This window comes from Pleurodeles waltl, chromosome 8 (genome assembly GCF_031143425.1).
Source record: "Pleurodeles waltl isolate 20211129_DDA chromosome 8, aPleWal1.hap1.20221129, whole genome shotgun sequence".
Classification (NCBI taxonomy): Eukaryota; Metazoa; Chordata; class Amphibia; order Caudata; family Salamandridae; genus Pleurodeles; species Pleurodeles waltl.
The window spans coordinates 698,524,638-698,538,364 of NC_090447.1; the positions used below are offsets into that span (position 1 = coordinate 698,524,638).

Sequence of the window (13,727 nt, forward strand, 5' to 3'; positions counted from 1 at the left end):
CATCTTTAACACTTTTTGTGTTCTTTTGGAAAAAACAGACTGGCAAGAGTCAATATGGCTTCGATGAAAGGGTTTCCTGGGATGAAAAGGGCCATATGCTCCTGTTGCCCCAGGCAATCAATGTGCTTGTCAGGTTAAAGGGCCAGCTCTCCAGGTTTTCAACATGCATTGTCTGTGGTAAAATGTATGCCTGTGTGAGTTGTGTGTATGTGTGTGTGGCCCATGTGTGCATTTGTACCAGATACATGTTGTTTTTGTATCCATTATCAATATTAGATGTGTGCCTAAAAATGCTAGTGTTTAAAGAACTTTTGAATACCTTTATTATATAAAACCTACAGCATGTTTTCTATTTTTAATAGTGTCTATACCAGAGCCACCTTCTCCTACTTTTTCAACAACTCCCCCACTGCAGCAGACTACAGAAGAACCGCCTCTGGACTGCCAGAATGGTGGAAGCTACATCCCCCAGCCCAAAGGCTGCCTGTGCCCAGATCAGTGGAGAGGACCTCTTTGCAATGAGAGTAAGTATACTGCTCAGCTGGCTTCCGTTTAGACTAACTAGTCTGAAAACCGTTGGACACTCAGTAAATTGTAAAAGCTTTGCAAACCCATCTGTTATAAGTTATAAAAGCAGCTGCCCGAAGTGTACCTGTCACAAACACACCTGGTTCTTACTGTGGAGGTGATGCTGGACCTCTTATGCCCCCCATGGCAGCCCACAATCAAGAAATCCTTAAAACATACACTGCCCTCAAAGATAAGGGGGGTTGGGACCAATTAAGAAAAGATAGACTTGCAGCACTGATCCTGCTCTTCTGCCTTGCAGTACTGCATGAGAGGTTCTGCACTTCCTGGACCTTTTGTGTTGCTGTGGAGGTAGTGCACTGGAAATAACAAGAAGAATAGTTTACTAACAGTTCTTAGCATACAAAGATTGCATAGTTATTTGCAGTATTATACAGTTACAGGTTTCACCAAAAGAACTGCAAGAGAGCAGGTACAAGTCAAGATTTAAGGCTGGAGTTTCTGTCACTCCCAAGAATCATTTTTACATTCAGTTTCCTGTACATGTTTGTATACATATATAGTGCACTCTAATAAGTCGTCTCTCATTCTTCTGATAACAAATTGTCAAGAATTACTTGTGGGCGGATTTCAGTTCTGATCTAATTGAAGTCCAGAGTGCCCACTCTGTAAAGGAGTTCAGAGCACTAAAGCTATTGAAACAAAGGTAGAGTCAGATTTCCAGAAAGGGAACTTTCTCTATTCAGAACTCAGTCTTATAGACAGTCTTAGGCTTAATCTAAGGATTAGTGTGCACTAACCTGTGATCAAGTACTTAGCCTCATATCTCTGACCTAAAACTGGAATCCGAAGTAAGTCTTTTTAGCTGTAATGCAGAGAGCTGAAGAGGAATTGCCACACTGGAAGTAAAGATGACAGAAGCGTCTATGGCGTCAGTATCACAGAGGTTGCAGGGTGGCTTGGGCTGAGGAAGACAAGAGAACTGGAGTAATCTGGTTGACTCATGAGGAGAGTGCAGGGATAATGCTTTGTCAAGACAGGAACAAGGACAAGCACCGACTGGAGTTTTGGGTGCAGTTTAAATACTGTATGAATGTGGCTGACGCCTGAAAGGCACGTTGCTCACATGGGAAACAGAGAGGTTCCAAAGGGCTGTGGAAGAGAACACCTGTAAGCCTAATGGTTTTGACCTTTAATGCAAGCATGTGCAATCAATTAACTTTAGCAGGTGGAGTCAATAGTTCATGGCCGTTGGAACCAATAAACAGAAGCAGGTGGAATCAATTAACATTAGCAGGTGGATTCAATAGGATATGGCAGTTGGAACCAATAAACAGAAGCAGGTGGAATAATTAACGTTAGCAGGTGGAGTCAATAGGTCATGGCAGGTGGAACCAATGAACAGAAGCAAGTGGAATCAATTAACATTAGCAGGTGGAGTCAATAGGTTATGGCAGTTGGAACCAATAAACTGGAAGCATATGTCTACTGCTCGCAAGTGTGCAAAAATGATAAACTAATTGAACAACAGCAGAAACAGAACGTTCTAATGGTCTGGGAATTGGTCTGCTAAAGGGTTAAGGTGTAGTTGGGCCATGGGGCCCATGGGGTATTTATCCTGGTGTTGCAGGAGGCCATGAATTGGCACAGGGGAAATACAACATGAACCTTGAGTGCCAGAACCACTGTACAGAGGGCGCAAGAGGGGTTAATGACTAACTAAGAGTTAACTAAGATTTTTTTAAGGGAAATCACAATATTGCTTTTTTATCTCACATACCATCTAATGTCTTTCCAAAGGGCACACTCCTGTAGTGGTAGGCAATTAAAAGGGAACTCCAGGCATATATATATTTTTTTAAAGAACAAAATCCATGCCTTGCTAACTTATCAAAACCTGCGATTCGCAAAAACAATAGCTTTGCTACTGCAAAACACTGAGTTGAAGTGTAAAAAGCTGTACTGATGTGTGTGTTATTAAAGACGGAACCATTTTGGCTCCTGATGGACTCAGTAGAACTGTAACTTAAGTGTTAGAGAGTGATGAAGTGAATGCAGGTTTCGAATGTTGGGTACACGGTTAGACATTGACAAATAAAGACATGTAATACCCAGCTCCATGTGAGGCATAGTAATTTGCGGGTACCCAGGCTGGCGAAGACGCTACAACTTGCGACGAGCTAGGGGATAAGTAACCCGAAGATCTACAGTGCTGTCCCAGCGAGTTTGCTGTGGTCGAAGCAAACTGCTTGTGTGTGCCACATATGCTTACGTCGAAGTACAGAATCAATGTTTGGCATATGTGGAGTCAAAGTCAACTCCAGTTGGTGTGCAGCGCTTGAAGAAAATAAAAGCTTCACTAAGAAGTCTACATTGTTGGCCAAGAACCCGTTGACAAGACTGTAAAGAGGGGTACCGCGCTACTACCCAACATAAAACTATACATTACACTGTACAATAATGCTGAAGGTGGATACAACCAGGTTTTGAAAGTGCAGGGAATATCAACAGCATATTGCAAGATAACACGGCAACCAGAAGCGCTGCGCGGCAGAGATCAACCAGATGTCAAAGAGCACAAAAGGACTCCTGAAAACGAAGCAATTCAGATAAAAGAAACAGTCATCTGCCATCTGCTTACCAGAATTGGTTAAAGAGAGTCATCATGCCACAGCACTGGGGAAGTGGCCCAAGGAGAAGTGCCCAGGGTTGTGCTTCCTGAGCCATCCACACCTGAAGTGGCATACCACCAAAGCTGCTGAGTGGGGCTCAGAAAACTCCACAGGTCTTCAAAGACTGAAAGGCCGCGATCGGAATAGTAAAGGACTGTTTTTTTTTCAAATGAAGACCAAGATAGAGGCCATATTTCCCACAGTTATCAAAGATGGCCCAGAGGTCAGCACATTGCAAGCCCTTAGAGATGGTTTGCATAAACAAGTTTGCCAAGACCACCAAGCGACGTCAGCGGGAACATTGTCTTCCACATCAGTGAGTTCCACAAATGATCATATTGCCACTGCCTTCCTGAAACTACCAGCACCATTCAATACTGCCAAAAAATATTGGCAAAAGATAGAGACACTTGATGATTTCATTGATGCCCTAGAAGGAACAGATAGCAAGAAAATGATCAAATACCTTAAGAATCTTGCTAATGTGGGTGTAAAAGAATTCATAAATAACATGCCGAGAACTGCTGAAGTTACATACCGTCAAGTTAAAGAAGCCTTGAATCTCAAGTTCAATCCAATGCCAAATGTAGATTATGAAGGGTTCATTTTCAGTCAAGAACGACAGAGAGTTGGTGAAACAATAAACCGCTTTGTTGAGAGACTGGATATACACATCAAGCACTGTAAGTTCAACCACCATAATCTCAATGAACTTAATGATGAAGAAGCAAAACATCTCAGAGTTATTGAAGGATGCCTGTCAGATTCATTCAGACGATGAATGCTGGGAGAAACTTCTAGTCGGGAGCGAGTTCTCATAGCTGTCAGAGCTGAATGTGTGCCGAGTGACAAGCTGCTAACATGGAGGCCGGAGGTTCTCAAAACAAGTCAGTCATGAACCGGAAAAGCAAGCAGAAGCACAAGGCTCAATTACAGAAAGTGATGTCTCCACAGAAAAAGAGGTTGTGTTTCAGGTGTGGATTCCACACAAAGGTAAATGTTCCGCCATTGGCCAGATAACCAAAGGCCATGGGAAGGAGAACCATTTTGTAAATGTTTGCAAGGCGAAAGAAAAAGTAAGTGCATCATGGTGAGAATGTGGTACAGAAACGATGTGTGTCACACACTCACAAGGCCAAGCGACAGCACCAGTTTGGACAAATCAAAACCAGATGAAGTTGATCGTCATCGAAATCATCGTCACAAAGTTCTTCTGTATCACTATCAAGTGAAAGTGAAGAAGATGGTTGTGCAATGTCGATGTTTACCTCAGAAAAAGGTGCACATATTGGAAATGTGAAGAAAAACACCATTCAAAGAAAAGTTAACATGAAAAAGCATCAAAGTCATTAAAACATTGTGAGAAAGTAGCCTCTTTCTAGCATGGTTACCCCCACTTTTGGCTTGTTTGTGAGTGTGTGTCAGTGTGTTTTTACTGTGTCACAGGGATCCCACTAGCCAGGACCCCAGTGCTCATAGTTTGTGGCCTAATGTGTGTGTTGTCAGGAGTGCTTGACTGTGTCACTGAGGCTCTGCTGACCAGAACCTCAGTGCTTATGCTCTCTCTGCTTTTAAATGTGTCACTATAGGCTAGTGAACTCATTTGCCAATTTCAATTGGCACACATCCCCCCCGTTATAAGTCCCTAGTATATGGTACCTAGATACCCAGGGCATTGGGGTTCCAGGAGATCCTTATGGGCTGCAGCATTTCTTTTGCCACCCACAAGGAGTTCAGACAAACCTTTCCACAGGCCTGCCATTGCAGCCTGTGTGAAATAGTGCACACACTAATTCACAGCCATTGTCACTGCACTTAAGTAACTTATAAGTCACCTATATGTCTAACCTTCACTTGCTGATGGCTAGGTGCAAAGTTACCAAGTGTGAGGCACCCTTGCACTAGCAAAGGTGCCCCCACATAGTTCAGGGCCAGTTCTCAGCACTTTGTGAGTGCGGGGACGCCATTACACGTGTGCACTACATATAGGTCAATACCTATATGTGGCTTCACAATGGTAACTCTGAATATGGCCATGGAAGGTGTCTAAGATCATGGAATTGTCCCCCCATTTCAAATCTGGTATTGGGGAGCCAATTCCATGCATCCTGGGGGCTCCACTATGGACCTCCAGTACTGCCAAATCAGCTCTCTGAGGCTTGCAATGCAGCTACAGCTGCTGCCACCTCACAGAGATGGTTCTGCCCTCCTGGGGTCTGAGCAGCTCAGTCCCAGGAAGGTAGAACAAAGCATTTTCTTTGGGAGCTGGGTGTTACAGCCTCTCCCATTGGAAATAGGTGTTACGGGCTGGGGAGGGGTAGCCTCCCCCGGCCTCTGGAAATGCTTTGAAGGGCACAGATGGGTAACGATCTATTCCAGACGAAATACGGAAGAGGGAACCGCCATCTGCAAATAACAGAATTGGACCTTTGACCCTTGACCCCAGGGTAGGTCGCTCCCCTGCCCTCGCGGCGCCACCAGATCCTCTGTGCCTGCCCTCTGCTCTGTTATTGTGCTGACGGTCCCCCAGAGCGTCTGCCTTTTCCCCTGTGTGTGATCGCGTCCCCTTTTGCTTTTTTGTATCCCAGAGTGCCTGCTTTCCCTGTGTGACCGCGCTCTCCTTGCCTTCTGTATCCCTGAGTGCCTGCTTTCCCCGTTGTGATCGCGCTCCCCTTGCTTTTTGTATCCCTGTCTGCCTGCTGCCCCTCGTGCCCCCGCCGTCCCCCTCCGTCCTTCCGCCGCTTTTTGTCGTTCTTCTCTCGCTTTTCCGGTTTTTTGTACCCCTTCTAGGTACTTTTCCGCTTTTTTGGGCCTCCTCGCCTCCCCGAGGCCCTTCGCCGCTTTTCCCGCTCTTTTTCCCCCCTACCCGCCCTCCTCCCAGCTGTCCCCGCCTCCCCGGCTACCCCTTATATGGCGGCCGCTGCGAGGCAGTGGTAGCGACCCTTGACCCCAGGGTAGGTCGCTCCCCTGCCCTCGCGGCGCCACCAGATCCTCTGTGCCTGCCCTCTGCTCTGTTGTTGTGCTGACTGTCCCCCAGAGTGTCTGCCTTTTCCCCTGTGTGTGATCAGGGCCCCTTTTGCTTTTTTGTATCCCAGAGTGCCTGCTTTCCCCGTGTGACCGCGCTCCCCTTGCCTTCTGTATCCCTGAGTGCCTGCTTTCCCCGTTGTGATCGCGCTCCCCTTGCTTTTTGTATCCCTGTCTGCCTGCTGCCCCTCGTGCCCCCGCCGTCCCCCTCCATCCTTCCGCCGCTTTTTGTCGTTCTTCTCTCGCTTTTCCGTTTTTTTGTACCCCTTCTAGGTACTTTTCCGCTTTTTTGGGCCTCCTCGCCTCCCCGAGGCCCTTCGCCGCTTTTCCCGCTCTTTTTCCCCCCTACCCGCCCTCCTCCCGCCTCCCAGCTGTCCCCGCCTCCCCGGCTACCCCTTATATGGCGGCCGCTGTGAGGCAGTGGTAGCGACCCATGACCCCAGGGTAGGTCGCTCCCCTGCCCTCGCGGCGCCACCAGATCCTCTGTGCCTGCCCTCTGCTCTGTTGTTGTGCTGACTGTCCCCCAGAGTGTCTGCCTTTTCCCCTGTGTGTGATCGCGTCCCCTTTTGCTTTTTTGTATCCCAGAGTGCCTGCTTTCCCCGTGTGACCGCGCTCCCCTTGCCTTCTGTATCCCTGAGTGCCTGCTTTCCCCTTTGTGATCGCGCTCCCCTTGCTTTTTGTATCCCTGTCTGCTTGCTGCCCCTCGTGCCCCCGCCGTCCCCCTCCGTCCTTCCGCCGCTTTTTGTCGTTCTTCTCTCGCTTTTCCGTTTTTTGTACCCCTTCTAGGTACTTTTCTGCTTTTTGGGGCCTCCTCGCCTCCCCGAGGCCCTTCGCCGCTTTTCCCGCTCTTTTTCCCCCCTACACGCCCTCCTCCCGCCTCCCAGCTGTCCCCGCCTCCCCGGCTACCCCTTATATGGCGGCCGCTGCGAGGCAGTGGTAGCGACCCTTGACCCCAGGGTAGGTCGCTCCCCTGCCCTCGCGGCACCACCAGATCCTCTGTGCCTGCCCTCTGCTCTGTTGTTGTGCTGACTGTCCCCCAGAGTGTCTGCCTTTTCCCCTGTGTGTGATCGCGTCCCCTTTTGCTTTTTTGTATTCCAGAGTGCCTGCTTTCCCCGTGTGACCGCGCTCCCCTTGCCTTCTGTATCCCTGAGTGCCTACTTTCCCCGTTGTGATCGCGCTCCCCTTGCTTTTTGTATCCCTGTCTGCCTGCTGCCCCTCGTGCCCCCGCCGTCCCCCTCCGTCCTTCTGCCGCTTTTTGTCGTTCTTCTCTCGCTTTTCCGTTTTTTTGTACCCCTTCTAGGTACTTTTCCGCTTTTTTGGGCCTCCTCGCCTCCCCGAGGCCCTTCGCCGCTTTTCCCGCTCTTTTTCCCCCCTACCCGCCCTCCTCCCGCCTCCCAGCTGTCCCCGCCTCCCCCTTATATGGCGGCCGCTGCGAGGCAGTGGTAGCGACCCTTGACCCCAGGGTAGGTCGCTCCCCTGCCCTCGCGGCGCCACCAGATCCTCTGTGCCTGCCCTCTGCTCTGTTGTTGTGCTGACTGTCCCCCAGAGTGTCTGCCTTTTCCCCTGTGTGTGATTGCGTCCCCTTTTGCTTTTTTGTATCCCAGAGTGCCTGCTTTCCCCGTGTGACCGCGCTCCCCTTGCCTTCTGTATCCATGAGTGCCTGCTTTCCCCGTTGTGATCGCGCTCCCCTTGCTTTTTGTATCCCTGTCTGCCTGCTGCCCCTCGTGCCCCCGCCGTCCCCCTCCGTCCTTCCGCCGCATTTTGTCGTTCTTCTCTCGCTTTTCCGTTTTTTTGTACCCCTTCTAGGTACTTTTCCACTTTTTTGGGTCTCCTCGCCTCCACGAGGCCCTTCGCCGCTTTTCCCGCTCTTTTCCCCCCCTACCTGCCCTCCTCCCACCTCCCAGCTGTCCCCGCCTCCCCGGCTACCCCTTATATGGCGGCCGCTGCGAGGCAGTGGTAGCGACCCTTGAACCCAGGGTAGGTCGCTCCCCTGCCCTCGCGGCGCCACCAGATCCTCTGTGCCTGCCCTCTGCTCTGTTGTTGTGCTGACTGTCCCCCAGAGTGTCTGCCTTTTCCCCTGTGTGTGATCGCGTCCCCTTTTGCTTTTTTGTATCCCAGAGTGCCTGCTTTCCCCGTGTGACCGCGCTCCCCTTGCCTTCTGTATCCCTGAGTGCCTGCTTTCCCCGTTGTGATCGCGCTCCCCTTGCTTTTTGTATCCCTGTCTGCCTGCTGCCCCTCGTGCCCCCGCCGTCCCCCTCCGTCCTTCCGCCGCTTTTTGTCGTTCTTCTCTCGCTTTTCTGGTTTTTTGTACCCCTTCTAGGTACTTTACCGCTTTTTTGGGCCTCCTCGCCTCCCCGAGGCCCTTCGCCGCTTTTCCCGCTCTTTTTCCCCCCTACCCGCCCTCCTCCCGCCTCCCAGCTGTCCCCGCCTCCCCGGCTACCCCTTATATGGCGGCCACTGCGAGGCAGTGGTAGCGACCCTTGACCCCAGGGTAGGTCGCTCCCCTGCCCTCGCGGCGCCACCAGATCCTCTGTGCCTGCCCTCTGCTCTGTTGTTGTGCTGACTGTCCCCCAGAGTGTCTGCCTTTTCCCCTGTGTGTGATAGCGTCCCCTTTTGCTTTTTTGTATCCCAGAGTGCCTGCTTTCCCCGTGTGACCGCGCTCCCCTTGCCTTCTGTATCCCTGAGTGCCTGCTTTCCCCGTTGTGATCGCGCTCCCCTTGCTTTTTGTATCCCTGTCTGCCTGCTGCCCCTCGTGCCCCCGCCGTCCCCCTCCATCCTTCCGCCGCTTTTTGTCGTTCTTCTCTCGCTTTTCCGTTTTTTTGTACCCCTTCTAGGTACTTTTCCACTTTTTTGGGCCTCCTCGCCTCCCCGAGGCCCTTTGCTGCTTTTCCCGCTCTTTTTCCCCCCTACCCGCCCTCCTCCCGCCTCCCAGCTTTCCCCGCCTCCCCGGCTACCCCTTTTAAGGCCGCTGCGAGGCAGTGGTAGCGACCCTTGACCCCAGGGTAGGTCGCTCCCCTGCCCTCGCGGCGCCACCAGATCCTCTGTGCCTGCCCTCTGCTCTGTTGTTGTGCTGACTGTCCTCCAGAGTGTCTGCCTTTTCCCCTGTGTGTGATCGCGTCCCCTTTTGCTTTTTTGTATCCCAGAGTGCCTGCTTTCCCCGTGTGACTGCGCTCCCCTTGCCTTCTGTATCCCTGAGTGCCTGCTTTCCCCGTTGTGATCGCGCTCCCCTTGCTTTTTGTATCCCTGTCTGCCTGCTGCCCCTCGTGCCCCTGCCGTCCCCCTCCGTCCTTCCGCCGCTTTTTGTAGTTCTTCTCTCACTTTTCCGTTTTTTTGTACCCCTTCTAGGTACTTTTCCGCTTTTTTGGGCCTCCTCGCCTCCCCGAGGCCCTTCGCCGCTTTTCCCGCTCTTTTTCCCCCCTACCCACCCTCCTCCCGCCTCCCAGCTGTCCCCGCCTCCCCGGCTACCCCTTATATGGCGGCCGCTGCGAGGCAGTGGTAGCGACCCTTGACCCCAGGGTAGGTCGCTCCCCTGCCCTCGCGGCGCCACCAGATCCTCTGTGCCTGCCCTCTGCTCTGTTGTTGTGCTGACTGTCCCCCAGAGTGTCTGCCTTTTCCCCTGTGTGTGATTGCGTCCCCTTTTGCTTTTTTGTATCCCATAGTGCCTGCTTTCCCCGTGTGACCGCGCTCCCCTTGCCTTCTGTATCCCTGAGTGCCTGCTTTCCCCGTTGTGATCGCGCTCCCCTTGCTTTTTGTATCCCTGTCTGCCTGCTGTCCCTCGTGCCCCCGCCGTCCCCCTCCGTCCTTCCGCCGCTTTTTGTCATTCTTCTCTCGCTTTTCCGTTTTTTTGTACCCCTTCTAGGTACTTTTCCACTTTTTTGGGCCTCCTCGCCTTCCCGAGGCCCTTCGCCGCTTTTCCCGCTCTTTTTCCCCCCTACCCGCCCTCTTCCCGCCTCCCAGCTGTCCCCGCCTCCCCGGCTACCCCTTATATGGCGGCCGCTGCGAGGCAGTGGTAGCGACCCTTGACCCCAGGGTAGGTCGCTCCCCTGCCCTCGCGGCGCCACCAGATCCTCTGTGCCTGCCCTCTGCTCTGTTGTTGTGCTGACTGTCCCCCAGAGTGTCTGCCTTTTCCCCTGTGTGTGATCGCGTCCCCTTTTGCTTTTTTGTATCCCAGAGTGCCTGCTTTCCCCGTGTGACCGCGCTCCCCTTGCCTTCTGTATCCCTGAGTGCCTGCTTTCCCCGTTGTGATCGCGCTCCCCTTGCTTTTTGTATCCCTGTCTGCCTGCTGCCCCTCGTGCCCCCGCCGTCCCCCTCCGTCCTTCCGCCGCTTTTTGTCGTTCTTCTCTCGCTTTTCCGTTTTTTTGTACCCCTTCTAGGTACTTTTCCGCTTTTTTGGGCCTCCTCGCCTCCCCGAGGCCCTTCGCTGCTTTTCCCGCTCTTTTTCCCCCCTACCCGCCCTCCTCCCGCCTCCCAGCTGTCCTCGCCTCCCCGGCTACCCCTTATATGGCAGCCGCTGCGAGGCAGTGGTAGCGACCCTTGACCCCAGGGTAGGTCGCTCCCCTGCCCTCGCGGCGCCACCAGATCCTCTGTGCCTGCCCTCTGCTCTGTTGTTGTGCTGACTGTCCCCCAGAGTGTCTGCCTTTTCCCCTGTGTGTGATTGCGTCCCCTTTTGCTTTTTTGTATCCCAGAGTGCCTGCTTTCCCCGTGTGACCGCGCTCCCCTTGCCTTCTGTATCCCTGAGTGCCTGCTTTCCCCGTTGTGATCGCGCTCCCCTTGCTTTTTGTATCCCTGTCTGCCTGCTGCCCCTCGTGCCCCCGCCGTCCCCCTCCGTCCTTCCGCCGCTTTTTGTCGTTCTTCTCTCGCTTTTCCGGTTTTTTGTACCCCTTCTAGGTACTTTTCCGCTTTTTTGGGCCTCCTCGCCTCCCCGAGGCCCTTCGCCGCTTTTCCCGCCCTTTTTCCCCCCTACCCGCCCTCCTCCCGCCTCCCAGCTGTCCTCGCCTCCCCGGCTACCCCTTATATGGCAGCCGCTGCGAGGCAGTGGTAGCGACCCTTGACCCCAGGGTAGGTCGCTTCCCTGCCCTCGCGGCGCCACCAGATCCTCTGTGCCTGCCCTCTGCTCTGTTGTTGTGCTGACTGTCCCCCAGAGTGTCTGCCTTTTCCCCTGTGTGTGATTGCGTCCCCTTTTGCTTTTTTGTATCCCAGAGTGCCTGCTTTCCCCGTGTGACCGCGCTCCCCTTGCCTTCTGTATCCCTGAGTGCCTGCTTTCCCCGTTGTGATCGCGCTCCCCTTGCTTTTTGTATCCCTGTCTGCCTGCTGCCCCTCGTGCCCCCGCCGTCCCCCTCCGTCCTTCCGCCGCTTTTTGTCGTTTTTCTCTCGCTTTTCCGTTTTTGTGTACCCCTTCTAGGTACTTTTCTGCTTTTTTGGGCCTCCTCGCCTCCCCGAGGCCCTTTGCCGCTTTTCCCGCTCTTTTTCCCCCCTACCCGCCCTCCTCCCGCCTCCCAGCTGTCCCCGCCTCCCCGGCTACCCCTTATATGGCGGCCGCGCCGAAGGCGCGCCTAAGGCAGGCACGTCTGCGCCCGTCCGCGCCTGGACAGCACCCAGCGCCCGAACCCCTGGCCCCCGCGCCCCCCGCCTGACCTACGACTCCGCCTTCCTCGCCAACCTCAACCCCGGCCGCACGCCGGGCTGCTACCGCGCCACCCTGAAACGTACCCTCGGACCCTTCACCTGCAGCAACTGCCGCCTCACCTGCCTCCGGACCCACTCCGCTCCCGCCAAGAACCACTCCCCCGGAAACAACCTCCACTGCATCCTGGTCAACACCCGATCCATCCACAGGCACGCCATCGAACTGTGGAACCTCATCAACTCTACGAACCCGGACATCGCCTTCCTCACCGAGACCTGGATGAACCCCACCTCGGCACCCGACATCGCCATAGCCATCCCCGACGGCTACAAAATCATCCGGAAAGACCGCACCAACCGCATCGGAGGAGGCATCGCCATCGCACACAAAAACTCCATCCGCATCTCGACCGACACCGACAACTCGCTCCCCGACGCCGAACACCTCCACTTCACGATCCACAGCGACCCCAAAACCACCCTCAGAGGCACCCTCATGTACAGACCACCAGGACCTCGCACCAAGTTCAGCGAAGACATCGCAGACTTCGTCAACCCTCACGCACTCTCATCCACCGACTACATCCTCCTAGGAGACCTCAACTTTCACCTGGAGAACCTCACCGACAACAACACCACCGCCTTACTGGACAACCTCGCCAACCTGGGACTGAATCAGCTAGTCAACACCCCCACCCACTATGCTGGACACACGCTCGACCCCATCTTCTCCTCCAGCAAACACATCACCTTCAGCCACACCACCGAACTCACCTGGTCGGACCACAGCTGCGTCCACTTCATCTTCAAGAAGACCACCGTGCTCCACCACACCCAGCAACCACCAAGAAGACACTGGAATCGTATCACCACGGAACAGCTCGCATCAACCCTCTCCCAGAACCAACCCACCAGCACCACCGACCCCAACGTAGCCGCCAACAACCTCACAAACTGGATCTCCGACTGCGCCAACCTCCTGGCCCCCCTGAAGACTCAAGCCAGCACCAACAACCACAAGAAAAACTCCTGGTTCACCACCGACCTCAAGAACTCCAAGAAAGAATGCCGCGCCCGCGAGAAGACGTGGTGCCTTAACCAGACCGAAGAGAACATGTCAGCTCTCAAGGACGCCACCCGCCAACACCACCAACACCTCCGCGCCGCACGAAAAACAGCCTACCGGAGCAGACTTGCCAACAACGCCCACAACAGCAAGGAACTATTTGGCATCGTCAAAGAGCTCTCCAACCCGGAAGCAGAAAACAACTCCATCCCTCCCTCACAGGACCTCTGCGACTCCCTCGCAACCTTCTTCCACCACAAGATCACCGACATATACAACAGCTTCCCGACCGCCGACACGAGCCCCCCCCCGGAACCCTCCACCGACACCACCACCATCCTCACCTGGAACCCTACCACCACCGAGGAGACCACCTGCGTAATGAACTCGATCCACTCCGGATCCCCATCGGACCCCTGCCCGCACCACATCTACAACAAGGCCGACGACATCATCGCACCGCACCTCCGAGACGTCATCAACGCCTCCCTCACCGCCGCCACCTTCCCGGAAAGCTGGAAACACGCAGAGCTCAACGCCCTCTTAAAGAAACCTACAGCAGACCCCACCGAACTCAAGAACTTCCGGCCCATCTCTCTCCTGCCATTCCCCGCCAAAGTGATTGAGAAAATCGTCAACGCTCAACTCACCAACGCCCTGGAAACCAACGACTCCCTCGACCCCACACAGTTCGGTTTCAGGGCCAACCACAGCACCGAAACCGCCCTCATCGCAGCCACGGACGACATCAGAGCCCTGACCGACAAGGGAGAGACCGTGGCCCTCATACTCCTGGACCTCTCTGCAGCCTT

General features: G+C 53.9%; 1 protein-coding gene across 1 annotated transcript in view; it reads left to right on the forward strand.

Moving 5' to 3' along the window:
- The window catches only part of ADGRG7 (adhesion G protein-coupled receptor G7), a 1,214,738-nt gene that overhangs the window by 84,071 nt on the left and 1,116,940 nt on the right, over nucleotides 1-13,727 (forward strand). Inside the window, exon 2 of the mRNA XM_069204827.1 lies at nucleotides 363-524. Coding sequence (XP_069060928.1) covers nucleotides 363-524 — 162 coding nt within the window. The remainder of the gene's footprint in view (nucleotides 1-362; nucleotides 525-13,727) is intronic.